This window comes from Parasteatoda tepidariorum, chromosome 3 (genome assembly GCF_043381705.1).
Source record: "Parasteatoda tepidariorum isolate YZ-2023 chromosome 3, CAS_Ptep_4.0, whole genome shotgun sequence".
Lineage (NCBI taxonomy): Eukaryota > Metazoa > Arthropoda > Arachnida > Araneae > Theridiidae > Parasteatoda > Parasteatoda tepidariorum.
This window is the reverse complement of record NC_092206.1, coordinates 14,200,764-14,218,919: the sequence shown is the minus strand read 5'-3', so window position 1 is coordinate 14,218,919 and position 18,156 is coordinate 14,200,764. Positions and strand designations below refer to the sequence as shown.

Genomic DNA, 18,156 nt, shown 5'->3' with positions numbered 1-18,156 from the left:
TGTCACTGAATTCATGTTTTAAAGGTCATATGAAACCACGTGTTTCTTATATTGCTACTATGTTTTTAAAAACGTGTCTTTATTAACTTAAATAATGGAAATTCAGCAAAAACAAATTATAGAAAAAAATCAAAATAAAAATAATATTTTTAAAAACCACGTTTTTGTAGTGGAGAATAATAATTAAAAAACAGAAATTTGAAAAATGAAAAACGTGGGACTCATGAAATACATAACAGTAACAGTATGTGTGCTCATGAGAATATGTGTATGTATATCTGTAATTGTATCTGAATGTGTATGTGGTTGTGCATGTGTATGAGTAAGAAAATGTGTATATGTACGTGTATATGTACTGTTATGTATTTCATGCTCCCCACGTTTTTCAAATTTTTGCTTTTTAATTATTATTCTCCACTGCAAAAACGCGGTTTTTAAAAATATTATTTTTATTTGATTTTTTTTTACACTCACTGTACACAAATTTTTTTAACTGATATTTGAAACTAATTTGAAATAATCGAATCGACAACAAAAGACAATCGCGAAAATATTAATTTTTCTTTAATTTTAATTTTATTTTACTTTGTGTGTCTTTTTTCTCTTCATTTCCATGCATTGTCATCCAATTCTGAGCTATGTGCCAAATTTGAAGTCTGTAGCTAGTCGGGAAGTTAGTTTGAAATCGATTACAAAATTCCACCCGAACAGACATACACGAAGGCAAGTTGATATAAACGTGGTAAGAAATGAAATAATCTATTAAGCCATGGGGAAATTGTTGTAAATTCTGAATATCACAGGTTAAATAATACTATATGTATAGTTAATCTTTCTTTTGGTGGGTTGAACTTCTAACACAACTGCTTTATCGAAGATACCTTATTTTATTTGGCGTAAAACTTGCTTTTGATTCGCTAAATGCGTTGAGAATATACAACGACATAAGAAAATTAATACCATGAAATATAATGCGCTTTCAACTTCCTGGCTAAACTATTAGTGCCATATATACATTTTTCTCAAATTGAGACGAAGTACAGAATCCCAAAATGGAGTGCTTCATTTTCAACTGATAAAATAGGCAAAAAATGTACTTACCGAGATGATGATCAGGAATTTCTAAAATTAGAACACTGTCTGACGTAAAACGTAGATGCAGCTAGTTAAAATCAAAAATTATAATATGAAACTGCTACTTGGGAAGATTACATAACATGCTGTTCTAAAGTGGTTGCTTCAGCTGATATAACAAAATGTATATTTTGTTGAAGAAGCTTCAAATATTGTTTTCTCGTGAGGATCGCTTATTTTTCATTTACACCTGTACTCAATTTTATTGTCAGAATTGTATTTGATTGCTATCAATGCGATTGATGATCGATAAAATCGAATCGAAATCAGAAAAGTAATATGAATTAGGAAAAATGAGAAAAGAAAACAGCCACATATATTGTAATCTTGTTGCTTTACATGAATAGGTCTTTGCTGTTTTTACCGGCAATCTATTTAAATTAAAAAATTGTTTTTAAGTTTTCACTTTTGGTTTTGCATCAGCTCATAAATTTCTTAGTTTAAATATGTCAGTCACTAAATTTTTATTCATACTGAGATTGATGCAGTATAGCCGCATTTGACTCGGAGCATTTTAAAAATTATTACACACACGAAAATTCCTGTTCGACAGAAAATGTAATAGAAACAAATAACAAATTGAATGGAAACAGGAACCCCAGATGGAAAGAGGCGGACACTTTCTTCATCACATAAAGAAATCGTTACATTATTAAATTAGTTGAACCTTTTTCACGGCTAAAGTTTAAACTGGAATGAAGTAAAATAAAGGAAAGTGTTAAGAGTTGAAACGAAATAGTTAAGAGGCTTCGACCCTCACCGCGCATTGGTCATTTGACTCATCCTCTTTTACTTTTCGGAGAGCCTTTTTTAATGAAAAGAACCTTGGCCGATTCATCGTACGATTGACTATATCGTAGCGGTCTGTCTTAATAAACTCCGTATAGGTCATTGCTGCACAGAAAAAATAATTCTGGTAAAATTACCCGCTCTGTATGGTAATGACATTTCTGGTAAAAAAAAACAAAAACATAATATTGAGTAATAAAACCAAAATACGTTGTATTTAAACTATTCATTCGGTACTTTTTCCGTTACTATGGTAACGGTTAACCAGAAATTCTTGTTCTCAACATTATAATTCTTGTTACCACACATTTAATTAGAAATACAAAACTGGAAAATTTAACCGAATAAATGGTTTTCATGCCATTCTCTAAAGTATCATAAGCTTATTATTTTACCTTATTTACCAAATTTCATTACGTGTTATAGAACCATATTTAATATTCACTTTTATCAAACTCAAGTGATTCGGTAAAAATTACCGAGTTCTTTTGGTGTTACCATGCCGCCAGAAACACGATAAATTTTATCATATTCGGGTAGTTTTGATTATAATTTTTTTGTCAGTGTGCTATAGCCATGGACAATTACTAAGATTCAATCCACACTTAGTTGTCCTCTTTGTTGAGTAGTCATTACTGTTAATTATTTCAACTGACTGTAGACGATTCGAACAACCGAAGAACAAATTTTTATCCTGACTTAAACCCTTACTCGCCGACCTTATGCATCCTAATCATGCAAAGTTCATTAGAACGATTGGACTATATCCTCTGCTTTAGAGTAACTCTTAAACTTAGTGACTGGTGCAGTATAACTATTTCTGGCTACACGCTTCAAGCAATCAACTAACACTCTTTCCACTTTTTAAATGACGTCGTCTCAACTTTTTTGATAGTTCTGTTATATCTCTGGAGCAATTATTATTATTTTTTTTAATAATGGCACCTGTGGATCAAAGTCTCAAAGGCGAGCAACATTACCCACTCCACGCTGCCATAGATACCCGTTCATGGGGGAGGGGGGCACATTCATAAATGCATCACACAACAGTGAACATTACACAGAGAAAGAACCATGCCCTGAGCGGGATTCGAACCCATAGTCATTGGTTTCGCCGTCAGGAACGCTAACCACTCAACCATCTGGCCGGTTGGAGGATTTGTTGGATGACACGTTTCTACGTGAGATAAGGGTTTCATCTATTTAATGATTTAATTGTATACGTTGATTCGATTTTAAATGAAATTCACAAGTTTTATGTACTAGGGCAATTGTGCATTTTGTCTTCTGACCTGTATCTATAATCGTTTGCTTCGGCACAGCCTATCTTACTTAGCCATTGAGGACCCTCCATAAATAATAACGATTTTTTTAATATGTCTAATCCTCTCTTCCTCTTTGTCACAATGTCTCACACTTCATCATATTTTTCTACTCTTCTTATCACATGTCACACTATTTTACATAACACTATTAAAATGTACTAGCAGTTCAGAAAAAAACACAAGTTATAGACCATATTTCAAATTTTATTTTTAAATTGTAACAATGAGTTTTAATGATATTTGTCATCCTTATATCAATAAAGTTTAGATGTGCACTTGCTTTAATGAAACATATGAAAAAAATGGAAAAACTAATTATATAAAAATATTTTATAGGTTGATTTGAAATGTTTTAATTTTAATCAATATGTGTGACTGCCTTATACTCCAAGTGTGACACCACTTATGGGCGTACCCTTATGCAATTAAATAAAACATTATATACAATTCAATTGAACAAAAACTGTTATCTATAATGGATTTAAAGATTCGACCCATTGAGAGTAAGTTTAGATTAAGTTAGTATGACAGATAAAATAGAAAGAATTACGGTGTTTAAAATTTTAAATAATATGAAACAGCTAGTTTCGGTAGTTCTGAGCGAATTATGGTTAATATAGTTCCTAATTAACTTACTAAAACTTGTTTGTAAAAATCATTACTAATAAATTAACGGCTAATTTATTATCTAACCAGTTAAGTAGCTAACTAATTAAGTATACTAATACAATTTCTGAGTTAAATGTAATGAAAACTTTCATGTTTTATTGGATAAATAGTCTGATATTGAATTATTATTTTGAATTATTGGTAGTTTTAAAATAAAAATTTGTTTGTTTGTTTTTTCTTAATCATTGTAAATCTTTTAAAATTGATTTTATTATTTGAGATTTTTACAAATCTTCTAAATATTTCAGCTAAATTATTTAGTTGTATATAATTATTACCGAACAAGTTGAATACTAAAACTTAAAATATTATGAACGATATAAGAGACACACGAACACAACATATACACACGAGCACAAGCAGAAACATCTAAATCTTTTACATTGTTTAAATTATTTGACAACGGATCGCATATCCACTGAAGTGTGAATCATAACTGTTTCACCACATCGAGAGCCACACCCAAACTCCAGCTTACATCAATTCCGTGAATTTTATTCTGAAACTATTAAACACATATAAATATAGCTCATATATAAATAATAAAATTTGTACATAAAACAATCTTTAAAGATTTATTCTCTTAGCTGTATTAATTTATGATAGAAACGAGTACATATTGAAATTTAACTTACCTCAAAGCAAATACTATTAAATGTTTAAAAATATATATATTTTGTGAAAGAAATCAAATTTTCTTAGGTGTTATTTTTATTATACGATTAAAGGTAATATATTGCATGATTATATGATTGCATTGTAGCGTATTGTAAGATTAAACGTAATAATTTTGTTAGTAAGGCTGATTAGGCTTACGGTGCGGTAGTCATTTATGACTCTTGCTACAAAACCTACAAACTAACAGTTCGGTTGAAGATACGTATACTAGAAGTTGCTTTTTATCTTTTCTTATTATTGTAGTTTTTAGAAGTTAAGGAAAAATACACAACTACATATGAGAGATTTTTAAAATTTCTGCGCTACTAAGTGGAGAGAATTACTTTTGCAGTTTTGAAGTCGCACATGTTGCAAATCATCTCAATGTGATCCATGAGTGTTATTTGAAGCACAATGTAGAAGAATGCCTTCACAAGTAGGCATAGATTTCACAACCTTAAAGTATCACACACGGAGAAAAAAAATCTGTTAAAATTACCGCACTTTATAGTAAAGGCATTTTTGTTGAAAAAAAAACCATAATTCTGGTTAATAAAACTAAAATACACGATATTTATATGATTCATTTGGTAATTTTTCTGTTCGTATGGTTTAGTTACTGGAAATTCAGGTTTTGATTTTAAAGCTTTTTTTACCACACAATTGGTAAAAAATACGAAACTGGAACGTAAATTTATAATATATAATATAAATAGTTTTCCTGCCAGGCTCTCCATGATAAAATTATCAAATTGTGCCATATTTATCAAACTTTACCACGAATATAAAAACTATATTTTATTGCTTATTTTGCCAAAATCATTACCAACTCTCTTCGGTAAAAACCACTCAGGTTTTTAATGTTTCCATTGAGGTAATGTATGGTAAATTTCAGCAGTATTCTGGCAATTTTGACTATATTTTTTTCTCAGTGCAGCGAGTTTTCCTCATTTTTTTTTCTATTCAGAAAATGCGAGGAGAATATTAAATAATACAATGATTTAAAAGCAATAAACATATTGCTGATGCATAAACACAAATAATAATCAAGGTATATCTTATGAACTGTATAATTTGTTAATTTAGTCCAAACAATATTGTTTGTATGAAACTAAACTGCTTGAACAAAAATAAACATTTAAAAAATAATTAAATACCTCAAAGTTAAAAAAAACTTAAAAAGCATGGTAACAATTTTTATGTATGAAATATATCACGGAATCTACAATGTGAAGAAGTGGTACTCTGAATATGAATATGTAGGTATGCAATTATATCAGAAATTCAATGCAAATTTCTTCTTAAATTGTCAAACTGATTGAATAAAGTTGATGTCCAACGGTTTTTACCAACTAAATGAAATTTAAGAAAAAAGAAATCAAATTTTGAAAACAATCTCCGAAAAGAATAACTTGAAACGCACATAAATGAGAAAAATGGCTTATTCTTGCATAAGTATGGATAAAAAAACTTTCGCTAACTTTAAGGTGAGTCTTACGCTCCTATCCAGTTCTATGTCTCACCTTAAAGAATCCTATTCATTCTTAGTTCATGATCAAAGGTTTTTTATCCTGCCCCAATTCATGAGTCTACGGTTCCTATCCAGTTCTACTTCACGTCCTAAAGGATCCTATTCATTCTCAGTTTCTTGATGAAATAATTTTATTCAGCCCCAATTCACGAATTTACGGTTCTTATCCAGTTCCAGTTCATGTCCTAAAGGATCCTGTTTATTCTCAGTTAGTTCATGATCAAACATTTCTTATTCAGCCCCCAATTCACGATTCTACGGTTCCTATCCAGCTCTAGTTCACGTCCTAAGGGATCCTATTCATTCTTAGTTCATGATCAAAGGTTTCTTATGCATTCATTATTTATGATTAACCAGTTCCTAAGTCTATATATCCAAATGGAATGTCTATCCAGTTAAACTAGTTTGGTGTTGTATGTCTTGTTTTTAGACCTTGCGCTATTAAACACCACATTCAGTTCAATTCTAGTTCATTCACAAAAAAAATGTTTTGATCTAAGCATTAAGGTCATGTTTTAGAATTATTTATCAAAATAATGTTATAATGTTTTTATACTCGCAGGCATGATAACTTCTTTCATTTTTATCCGATTTACAAAAAATTTATAATATTCAGAACTAATGTAGCAAGTAATGTCAAATTTTTTTAAATACATTTTGTTCATAGTTCTTGATTAGTTCAATAAGAAACTCAGACTCCTTTTAAATTATTAAAGACTTTAGTAATTGAGTAATGACACTTTTTTTTCCTTACCGTTATTTCTTTTTCATGACTGAGTCCTAAGCCATGCTGTAAAAATGCTATTAAGTAAGTACAGTCGAGGCACGAAAATTTTCCAATAACGGGTGCCTCAGATGAGCAAAATTTAATGCAAGTTTTCACAAGTTCATCGACAGTATATTTTGAGTCGTCTCCGCCTGATGAATAAAAATCAAGAAGTTTATAAAAAATACATACAGCCTATATATTTTTATGGGAAAAAAAACAGTTGAAAGTAAGCCACGTACTTACAACGCCGAACTCTCCCATATTAATGTTGATAGCGTAAATGTCATGATAATTTAAGTTCGGTGGCCTTTCCACTGTATCTCCAAGAAATTCCATGATTTTTTCGTAACAATGCTCATAACTAAAATTACCTCTTTTCTGGCCACTGCAAAAAATGGTATGTAATTAACGTAAAATAAATAAGGGGAAAAAGGTAAATTTAATGGAAGGAACAAAGGGCGCAAAGTTGCAAACCAAAATTAAACTGCTTACAGTAGAATATAAAAGATTTTATGTAGTGTGATACTTTAAAAAACAATACGTATAAATGTGGTAGTATAGCCAAAATATAGCTCGTACAAAATTTAACTTTACCTACTGAATGCGAAGATTGAAAAACTTGTAATGGGCTTGGTCACTCACAAGCATTTCTCACTTCTGGATTTGCCATTGCGCAATTTAGATCAGAAATGAATGAGAACTCTGTTTCAGGTCTACAAGCATGTAAGTTCTTATTCGAATATATTTGTCGCAAGTTGAAATCCAGCTCTTTACAGACAACTAAAGTCAACAAGTTAGGCTAATTGAAAAAAATTTCTGTCTTTTTAATCGGTTTGACCCTTTTTAGGCTAATTGCAGTGAGTTCACACACATTTAGGCTAAAAATATACTTGTTCGAAAAACTCTCCTTCAGAGCTTAGTCAGCGTGATTTGTTTAAGGCAATTTTTTGTATGCCCAAAATTAAATGATATTATTTAAGCTTTATTGCAAAATTTCTTAGCAAATTTAGCTTCAGTAATTTTGCACAGATTTTCCGATTAAAAGAAATATAAACTGGCTTATAGTAATCCTTGCTCTACCAGGCATATCTGAAAACATTGAAAAATATTCCAATTAGCCTAGCGCATTTCAAAATATCTTAGACTCTTGCAAGGAGGTGAATGTTGTAATTAGCAATGATTTTAAATCTTAAATCGAATTTTATAAAATTCATTCAAAATTGAAATATTTTGAAGGCAAACTAATTTTATTTCACTTTCTCTGAAGTTAAAAATACCAAATGTAATTTTTTTAGAAGAAAAAGACAATTATTCATGATAAGTAAATATAATATGTTAATTTGCAGATATTATTTTCATGAACTGAAGTTGTAAAATAACTCACATGACAACATATCTGGTTGCGTTTTGTACCCAGAGTTGAATGTGTGAAGGGTTTATACAAGGGCTGGACAGTATTGCGATGTTTTCATTCTCCGAAAGAGCTAAAACATTGGAATTTAATATGTTATGACTTAAAGTATTAGACATTTGTAATTTAATTCTAATTTTGTTATATTTAAAACGATTAAATTAGGCGGCATAAGATTGGAAAAATTTTCTGTGTACTTTTCTTGTTTTAGGTGTGACGAAAATTAAATTATTTTCTATTTTTTTGTTCTCTTGCATTGCATTATATTTCATACATAAATGCATTGCTGTAAAAGAAATTAATATAAATTCTGGAGAAAGCGGGTAATATTATCAATCTGAGGGTATCATGTGGACCTATAATTCCCCCATATGTTCGAAATAATTCTAGAGTATCAAATATTGAGATTTCAGTCTGCACTTCATGTTTTATTTACTTCTTTTAAATTTTTTATTTTTACTGATATGCATTTTTTATACTTTTGTCGAAGCTTTCATGGTTCCATGTAGTTCGATACCTAAAAAAGTATCCCATTTATGATTTTTAGTTTTGTTTAGAATTAAAAAAAATTAAATTATTGTGAAATCCTAATACTGAAAAATTTAAAATTCGATACACATCCAATGTACGGATAAAGAAGAAGCCTTATACACTGTAAAAAAATTCTTGATCAAATTATGATTAAAAATACCGGCACTCAGGGACTCGGTAGTTTTTACCGCATAATCAATTTTTACTGGAACATATTACAAAACAAAAAATCTGATATATCGTAATTTTTACAGTAAAAATTACCGCAAAATAATTCTAATAAAAAAATATTATTGTACTGTATATTACGATAGAATTGATTTTACGGATGATGCACCCTAAATATCGGTACTTTTTATCTTAATTTGATCCTAAATTTTTTACAGTGTAGTTTCATTATTTGCGTTACAATCTCAGCGAAGCTATGTGCAAGTAATTTTACTTAATGTAAATTTTTAATTAATGTCAATTTCTTAATTAAATTCATTTTACATAAATTAACTTAATTTCTGTAACATAAATAGGTGTTTATGGGCTGTTTTCTTGAAAATTAAGTGATGCGTTTTGTATATCAACCTCAAAATTATCATTTAAAAACACCATTGCTAAATAGAAACAGAAATTTAGACTTAAGTGCAATTAATATTGGAAAATTTAGCATACATTTTTGACACAGTACAATTTATTAAAGATATTATTCTTTTTAACTTACCTGTGCCATCGCTTGTCAACTGTAAAATTGATAGTCTTGTAGTTTCATAGCCTAAACCTAAATAACTATTATAAAATTAGATACAAATCAAAAAGTATAACTTGCTTAACGTCTACAAAATGAAATTCTAACATTTATTTTTTACTTTCAAAGTAAACATGAATTTTTATAAACTTTATCAGTAATTTAAAATCGAAGCGAAAATTTAAATACTGTTTAAAAAAATATCCTTACCTTTTAGAGTATATTTCCAATGGTTTATCTGATTCGTTGAATAGAGATGTATAGTTATCCGTTATTAATTTCAAAGTACCTAAATTAACTGTTGAAAAAGCTAATTGTATGGAATCTCCTCCAAATTCTATAAATGCTGCTGAATAACCATCATTTTTCAATCTACCTAAAATTTTAATCAAATGTATGATAGTCTATATATTTTATTTAAAAGCAAAATAATTTTTTTTTACCGATGATTCAAATACTAAGGTATTCATGTGGGTTATGCTTACACAAAAAAGCATGTTTGAGTTAATCGAAGAGGTTTTTTAACCTTTTGGCGCAAATGGGACACAGGTGTCCTTTTTTTTATATGCATTTTTAACGTTCTAATAACAAGAAAAAAAATATTTTTGCATTTTTAATTATAGAAGAACAGCCTAAGAGTTACTGTAAAAATCTGAATTATATTATTACTAAAATATAAAATCCAAAAAAAGTAATTTTAATTTTTCATGTTGTATTTCATAACCATTAAAATGATAAATATAATATATTTTAAAATTATTTCAACCTAAACTACTACAAAAATGAGCAAAAGTATGAAAAAATATGTTTAAAAAAATTGTGCGTCAAAGGGATAAAGCTAAAATTTAGATACAAATCAAAATGCGGAACAAATTTGTGAATTTTTTTGAAAAAGAAAACAGCATAATTTGTCCTGAATTCTTTTGCGAGTCATTTTAATATTAAAAACTTCTAACTAATATTTTTTATCTTAATATCATTAAATATGTTTTGAATGTTTCTTTAATTTATTTTGTTTATTCAATAAAAATATCGATGCTTCAATTTGCTTTGATCATTTTCGCGATTTACATTTAAAATAATTTGAAGCTACGTAATTTTTCTTTTAATTTTTTCAAGAATTTGTAGATAAAAATCTAAAACAAATCTAATTTTTCTGACAGAAAGTTAAAATAAAAATGCAACCAAAAATTAAAATAAAAATTGATCAGGCTCAAAAAAGTAAAACAAAAATTTTTGAAATTTGATATTTGGTAATTATTTGGTCTAATTTTATCATTTTGGTATCATTGGTATTATTTTAGGGCTTTTCCACGGTTGTGTTTAGTTCGGGGCACAAGGAATTAGTTGAGATATTTGTCAAAACATTTTCGTAAATATGTATCTATTACTGCAATTACTTTGAACCAAATGTTAATTTATGAACAGTTTAACACATATTCACAAAAAAGACACTGGTTCAAAATTATAATATCCAATTACACATCATCGTGGAATCACCCTATGAGTTTGGGTCGAAGAATGAAATTCATAACAATTTAAAATTTCATTTATGCGAGTATCACTAATTCCTAGATTAAGTCAATAAATGGTTTTTTAACATATCACGAAAAATAATCATTGTATAGATATTACCTAATAAAAAATTTAACGCATACCATCCATATAATCCTGAAAAAAAATTTTTTTTCATTAATTATAGAATTTTTTTCAAATATTGTCATAATATCAAAGAAAATGTTGTAAGAAGTACTCTATATAATTTTTTATTGTTATCTTAATTAGAGCAAAGAAATAATTTTCTATATGAACAAAGCAGAAATATAGGCCAAAAAAAGAACATGGTTCATAGACCCAAAAAAAGAACATAGCTTTGGTTCAACAAACAAGAATCTCCATTGGTGTCGAAACACGGCATTTTGTGTTCAGACACTGAAGATTTTTCTTATTTATGGAACTGAAACTATAGTATGTCCGTCTTTAGGGTGTTTATTTACGCTTTATTTGAGGGATTTTGCTTTATTCATATGTATTACAAAGCATATTCTATCTTAATTTCGATATTTTTCTGTAGTTTTACAATTTATGCTACATTAAAATTTATTGGTTTACAATTTTAATGAACAAAAATTAATTACAAAAAGCGATGTAATCCGTACCTTCATCCTCTCCTGATATTATAGTAGCACAATTTTCATTGCATACAAAGGAAGAATTTTTAAATATATTTTCTACCTACGAAAAGACAGTAAAAATATTTATTAATATCTTAGCAACTAATTGTATTACATTAAAATTATTACTGTGCACTATTTAGAAAATGTTACTGTGATTAATTATGGTGAACTTCAAACAACTGAAGTTTATTTTTGACTATTATAAATATTCAAATAAATAAGTTAAGTGTTCAAAAAATATACCTCTTTCAAAATGGAATCTGATGCATGTTTTGGTAATGATCTGAGTCCATCAGTGCCTTTTAGTGTTACGGGAGTTTCACTCCATCTCTCAAATGGTATTATATTTTCGGCTTTTTCTAGTAAAAAAGTGATATTTTTTGCAACCTAAAATGCAAATAGCTGTTACAGTTTTCGGGATCACCTTAAACTAATTTGCTTCACTAATTATTTAAATATGATAGAAACTGAGTTCGAAGCTAATAGGATGCAGGTAACAAAAAAAAAAACAAAACAAAAAAAACTGTGAGTTATAATTTAGATTTTGTTCCGTACGCTATATATGAAATCAATTAATATTCATGGAAAAATATTTTGTAACTATGTATTTATGCCCAAAATGTCTTAATACTGAATGCGATTACATAAAAATTATCCTCTCCAAGTCCTGCATGATGCCTCACCGTGGCGGAGGGGTGTCGTTGGATGAAATGGTCTATGTACATACAGTGACCAAAATAGAAAACGGACCACTTTTAATAACTTTTGATCTAATGATCGGATCTTCACGTTCGAGAATTCATTCTTAAGGATTTGAAGGGAGCCATGGTGGCTCAAAGGATAGACCGTTCGTCTTTCTATGAGGTGAACTGGGCTCGAACCCCAGCAATGGCTGTTCGATACGCATCCAGCTCACACCGACCACAGTTATGCTGACGTAAAATATCCTCAGTGGTAGACGGATCATGGGTTAGGGTCCCCTTGCCTTCAGGCTAACCGTGGGAATTTTTCGCAGTTTTGATCTCAATGTAACGCAAATGCGGTTCCATCAAAAAATCCTCCACAAAGACAAATTCTCCCACTACTTGATCTAATAATTCCCTTGTCTTCTAGATTGGGCTCAAAATTACAATGTTATGGAGTTGAACATTAGCAGTCGTAAACTCAAAAATTGGGTCGAGTACCTCAAATATGCTAATAAATGAGTGCAGACGATATTTTAAGTTACGAAGTCAGACACAAAAACGTACTTTCTCTGAATAAACTTATTTTTTATTCGGCGGATTTGGATTTCTAAATCCCCTAAACATAGGGGGTAGTGACAAGCTGGGAAATATGGTCCCTATAGTGTGGTGAAAAGATTCGTCCAAGAGTCAGAGTTTTTTACCTCTTAATATTAATTTTTTGCGTATTTCGCCATATCTCGAGAAATTTTAAAGCAACTTCCTACACACAATTATAAAATTGATTTATCCAAACATAATTCCTCGCAAAAAATATTTTTTGGTAAATATTTACCCTTTTTTTATAACTTTATTTAATATTAGTAGAAATAGTTTTGAATTGTAAGTTGTAAGATTTTTTTGCATCATTTTAAAGAATATAATTTCACATGGCAAAAGGCTAAATTTTAGTGAAATCGGTTCAACTGTTCCTGAGATATTGAAGTTTAAAATATGATATTTTTCGACTAATATTAAATAAAATGATAAGAAAATGGCAAATACTTAATAAAGTTTCTTTTTTGTGCATGGAATTACCTTCGGATAAGTAAATTTTATAATAGCGAGCAAAAAGTCTTCAATTCGCATAAAAAGTTCTAGAGAGATAAAGCGAAATACGCAGAAAGTAAAATTAACATTAAGGGGTTCAAACTTTGGACCGCTCTTCTGACCAAACAATTGGGACCATATTTTTCAGATTGCTGCTACCCCCTACATTTTGGGTGTCCGAAATAAGAATTCGTCGTAAAAAAAAAGAAGATACTTAGAGAAACTGCGTTTTTTCTGATTTCGTAACTTAAAATATCCTCCATATATCGTGCCCTATTCAATTCAATTAAACATTTACAATATAATATATTTCTTATCACATCGGATAAAATATTATTTCATCGCATAAAAGGATAATACAAAACAGAAATACATACATTATAAGGTTTATCAGCAAAACTGGTAAGTCCAGGCCCTCCTGTTTTTGCATAATATCCTCCTTTAAGTGCGATTTCACCTAAGAGAAAAGAATACGTTGGCTTTTCGTACAAAATATAAAGTTATGAATGAAATGTACGATGCTATTCTGGCAGATGCAGAGTAGATTTAATCCTTCGCGCCGACTGTCATAAATATGGGTCAGCAAGAAACGTTATCAGTCAGCATAAAAAGTCAAAACTGGTAACTAAACTAATTCTTTAACAGTATTTTTTACCGTAAAAATCCGTTTTTACCGGAACATGTTGCGGGTCAGAAAATCTGAAACACAGCATTTTTTACAGTAATAATTGCATTAAAATCACTGAATTACTCTAAATAAATGAATATGACTGTAAAAATTACGGTAAAAGTGGATTTTACTGATTATGCACTCAAAGTGCTGGTACTTAATACCGTAATTTGATCCGGAATTTTTACAGTGTATTATATTAACAATATTCAAATGTACTTTTTCACATTAAATGAACTCTAAAAGGGACCCTAAATCTCCACTGTATGATTCTCCAATTAAAAGTTTTTAAAAACAATAGGCGTACAAATCCGAAAGCACTTACTTGAATTGGAAATAAAATGAAATATACGCATGCTTGTACTCTTACTGCCTCCTTCAAATACGATGATATATTTTTCACCTGGCTGTTGTTCTTCAGAAGTTAAGACTTGTCTAACATTTGTAAAAGGTTGAATTTCTACTTGTAAAATGTATAATAATATCGATGCGACAATAATGAAAAACAGGAATTTCATTGTTGGTTGGTTGATAATGTTCTTTTTCCATATTGACGGTACAACGGTCATCTTGAGCTTGTGCCTAGAAAAACAAGCCTATTTTGAACATTCAAGTGTTGCAAATAAATGAAGGTTGAATAAATCTAAATGCTTATAAGAAACTAATACGTTTTTAATAACATTCAGTTTTCTATTTATTCTGCTTCATGTTTAATAATTTCAGTGTATATTTTAGAGTCATTAATTATTTTATATAGTGTCAAATAATCCCTCATTATTACACAAGATTTTAGATTCTGTTTATCTGTTTATATTGTTGATCAGTTTAATTACCAATTTCATTTACAAAAATGCAAATAATAAGGGGATAAATGTTTCTTGCCCTTCAACGTTTCTAATGACATAATTTTATCGTATCTTATATTGTGTTCTTTTTTATAATAGTTAGTAGTATTTCCTTTTATTGCCTGCCTGCCACTAAAGATGTTTTTTTGAAACTCTTTTTCACCAAAAAAAAATAAATAAAAAAAAAAAATTAGTAAAAACCTAGTTTAAATGCCGTAAACTAAATTATATTTTCAAATTATATACATTACGCATGGTAAAATTTTATTTAGAATCCCTTTAGAGCTCACAAGTAGCTTAAATATTCCAAAAATGGTTAAACGATTTTAAAAACTTCCAATTTGGCAAGATTTTCTAAAAATTATTAAAATCGATAAATCATTCTCAATGTTAATAAAATTTTGTGAGCCCAGAATTTGCTGTGTTAGAATAACTTTTAATAGTGAAGTAACAAGTTAGTTCAATACTTCTTACTTTCATTAAAATATGACTTCTCTTCATGTTGAAATTTTACGCCATTTTCTTAATTAGTATAATGAGCTCTTGTGATCAGAGTCCGATCTTCCTTTGTGAGAGAGTCAGATTTTCATGGTGAGAGAGTCAGATTTTCTATATGAATGTATGCCACATTATTCCCTAAAAAAATCTTTATTTCATATGAAGAGAGAGTTTTTTAAAAAAACAACAACCTTAAAGCAATTCAATTCAGTCCCTCGAGGAGTTAATCTTTTTGAGATAAATACGCCGTAAAGTTTGCACTTGGAACAACATAGCTGTTTTAGACTTTAGGGTAATCATACATTCCAACAAAGAACCAGACATATTACTTGGTGTTCGCATCTTTGGATATTAATAAATAATTTAAGGTTATAATTAATGTCATAGCTAATAAAAGTCAACAACTAAGTAATAAGCTAGAAGATACCTTGTGTTAAATCATGGCTGCATAATATAAACGGGATATTGTTTTAATTAGTTAAATTAAAAGTGAATATGTTTTAAATATTAATTAATGCTTGAATTAAAAATTTAAAACTGTCTTGTTGCATTGTTAGCAATGATAATGGGATACCTGCACGTGACGTAGTGAGGGAGTCACGATCCTAATTGGTTGTTGAAGCGTGGCATTTTTTTATATTAGCAACTGTTCTTTTCATTCTATTTCGAGTAAGCCAAGCCCGTCAAGTTTAAGTTCTCTTAAGGGATACATTCTAAATTCTTTCAGGAAGATCCTTTCGCAAAGATTTCAATTCATCTACTATATATTTACACAGAGACTTAAAGCCATGTGAAAAATTAAACTAATTATGCATCGAAGTTGCCAGGTACACAAATCAAAACTATATCACGGTTACAGTAAAATGCATAAACAAATAATAAATCTAAGTTAATTAAAAGAAGTAGACTAGAAAGAATTATATTTCAACTAATTCGATGAGCGATACGGCTCTGAATTTAATTTACTTTTACTTAATTAACATTCTACCAGAGGCTGAGAAACTTAGCTGAACTTTAATACTCCATTTTGCTGATAAAGATCAGCTGCCGCTGACGTCATAGGTCATATGTGTGGGTATGGGAGATCTTTTTCCTGGAGTGCAAATACCCAATTAATGTAGTCTCTATAAAGTAATTTACTCCATCTTTTCAAATACTACCTTTCCTTTACTTCCTTTACCTTTACTTCCTTTCAAATACATTTCTTTTTTTAATTTTTGGCTTTAAAGATCATTTTGAACTGAATAAAACTTTTTAGTAAAATAAAATATTATTTTATTAAAAAATATAGGTTTAAACAACATAGTTAAATAATTTATAATAAGATTTATTGCATAAAAATATTTAATACATATATTTCCTTCTGAATCTATAAATAAAAAATTTTGTCTTGAAAATGGGTTTTTAATTTCCTCACACATGAAAATGTTATTTGAACCCATATATTTATGATATAGTCGAATACATAGCATACCTGCCAACTTTTAATCCTTTCCATTATCATTTTTCCCAGTGGTATTAAAATGGAATTAAAACTTCAATTTTAAGCAAACAAATACGTTGTATTTGAGAAACCTTAAGTTGACAACCATGATAGTAACGCACATTAATATATGTGCTTAATTTTTGTAAGATTAGTGGCGATCAAAATCATTTAAAAATTAAGTTTATAAAAGAAAAAAAGTATATATTTACTACCACTTTAAATATAAAAATAAAATCTTCCGGAAAATCCGGAAGAGTTGGCAGGTATGACATAGAGTTATGATACATTCTAGAAAAAGAATTGGCAATTAAATAATTCAAATAAATGTATACACTTACTCAAACTGTTGGAAGTGATCAAATAATCATCGGAAAATATTACGCACATGCGCAGAAAGTGGGATTAATTTTAAGCCTATGTGGTGTTTTGTCTGTTTGCAAAGTAAATTAATGCTGCAGGTGGAAAAACAGGATATTTCTTGAAACAGCAAAACAAAAATATCTTTCATGAAATTTTCTACAATAAATAAAATAGATGTATCCAAGTTATAATGTTCTATCAATAATTAATTAATAAATTAAACTGAAGAAACATCAGTTTTTTATTGAAGTTTGAAACTTTATTACTAGTTATCAATGAAGGGATTTAATCCGAAAGCTCATGGTTGTTAAATATTATTATTTAAAAATATCACTTAGGACAAATAAGACCATTCAGTTTTGGTCATTTTTTTCAATACTTTATCTAATAACTGCAGACCTCAGAGAATTTAATTAATCAAAAAAAAAAAAAAAAAAAAAAAAAAAAAAAAAAAAAANAAAAAAAAAAAAAAAAAAAAAAAAGAAAAAAAAAGGAGATTTTGGTACCTATTGATTATTTTTATAAAACAAAAACGCAAATAAGAAGAGATTGATCATATTACTTATATCTTTAAATTACGCTCAGCTGGAGAAAAAAAAGCTGTAAGGGAAAAAAAAATTGAAGAAATTGATTGTTTGATTGACAATTGATTGATTGATATTAGTAAGCCCGATTGCTTAGCTTTGCTTGGAATTTAACGTATGCAGTTTATTTTAATATTAGTTTTTTTTTCATTAGCGTATTTAAATTTAGTTTTTTTCATAACGTATTTGAAATTGCTTTTGTAATTGTATGG

General features: G+C 28.9%; 2 protein-coding genes across 4 annotated transcripts in view; both read right to left on the bottom strand.

The window, feature by feature from the left end:
* Nucleotides 1-1,242, bottom strand: part of LOC107438616 (uncharacterized) — a 47,369-nt gene extending 46,127 nt beyond the window's left edge. Inside the window, exon 1 of the mRNA XM_071179073.1 lies at nt 1,102-1,242. The gene's annotated coding sequence lies outside the window, so the exon portion shown is untranslated. The remainder of the gene's footprint in view (nt 1-1,101) is intronic.
* A 2,192-nt stretch (nt 1,243-3,434) lies between these two features.
* Nucleotides 3,435-17,396, bottom strand: LOC107438620 (ectonucleoside triphosphate diphosphohydrolase 6). Of its 3 annotated transcripts, XM_071178349.1 has the most exons (12): nt 17,339-17,396; nt 14,497-14,753; nt 13,879-13,958; nt 11,973-12,116; nt 11,712-11,787; nt 11,188-11,223; nt 9,763-9,928; nt 9,529-9,593; nt 8,259-8,358; nt 7,114-7,259; nt 6,860-7,023; nt 3,435-4,422 (listed from the first exon to the last, which is right to left on the bottom strand). In XM_071178349.1, exons 2-12 carry the CDS (start codon nt 14,738-14,740, stop codon nt 4,348-4,350), a joined length of 1,296 nt encoding a protein of 431 aa, XP_071034450.1. In that variant the 5' UTR covers nt 14,741-14,753; nt 17,339-17,396; the 3' UTR covers nt 3,435-4,347. The 3 variants fall into 3 exon arrangements, with proteins under 3 accessions (XP_071034450.1, XP_042906522.1, XP_071034451.1); XM_043050588.2 differs by lacking the exon at nt 17,339-17,396 and having other exon boundaries at nt 4,110-4,422; nt 14,497-14,865; XM_071178350.1 differs by lacking the exons at nt 3,435-4,422; nt 17,339-17,396 and having other exon boundaries at nt 7,118-7,259; nt 14,497-14,871.
* Nucleotides 17,397-18,156: the final 760 nt, after the last annotated feature.

What these genes read in the sequence shown, in the direction of transcription:
- LOC107438620 (XM_071178349.1), bottom strand. Translation starts at nt 14,740, where the DNA reads ATGACCGTTGTACCGTCAATATGGAAAAAGAACATTATCAACCAACCA. An exon ending in TTGGAAATATACTCTAAAAG is followed by an intron (nt 9,594 to 9,762) that starts GTAAGGATATTT and finishes ATTTTATAATAG; the next exon opens with TTATTTAGGTTTAGGCTATG. An exon ending in GTTGACAAGCGATGGCACAG is followed by an intron (nt 8,359 to 9,528) that starts GTAAGTTAAAAA and finishes CCAATGTTTTAG; the next exon opens with CTCTTTCGGAGAATGAAAAC.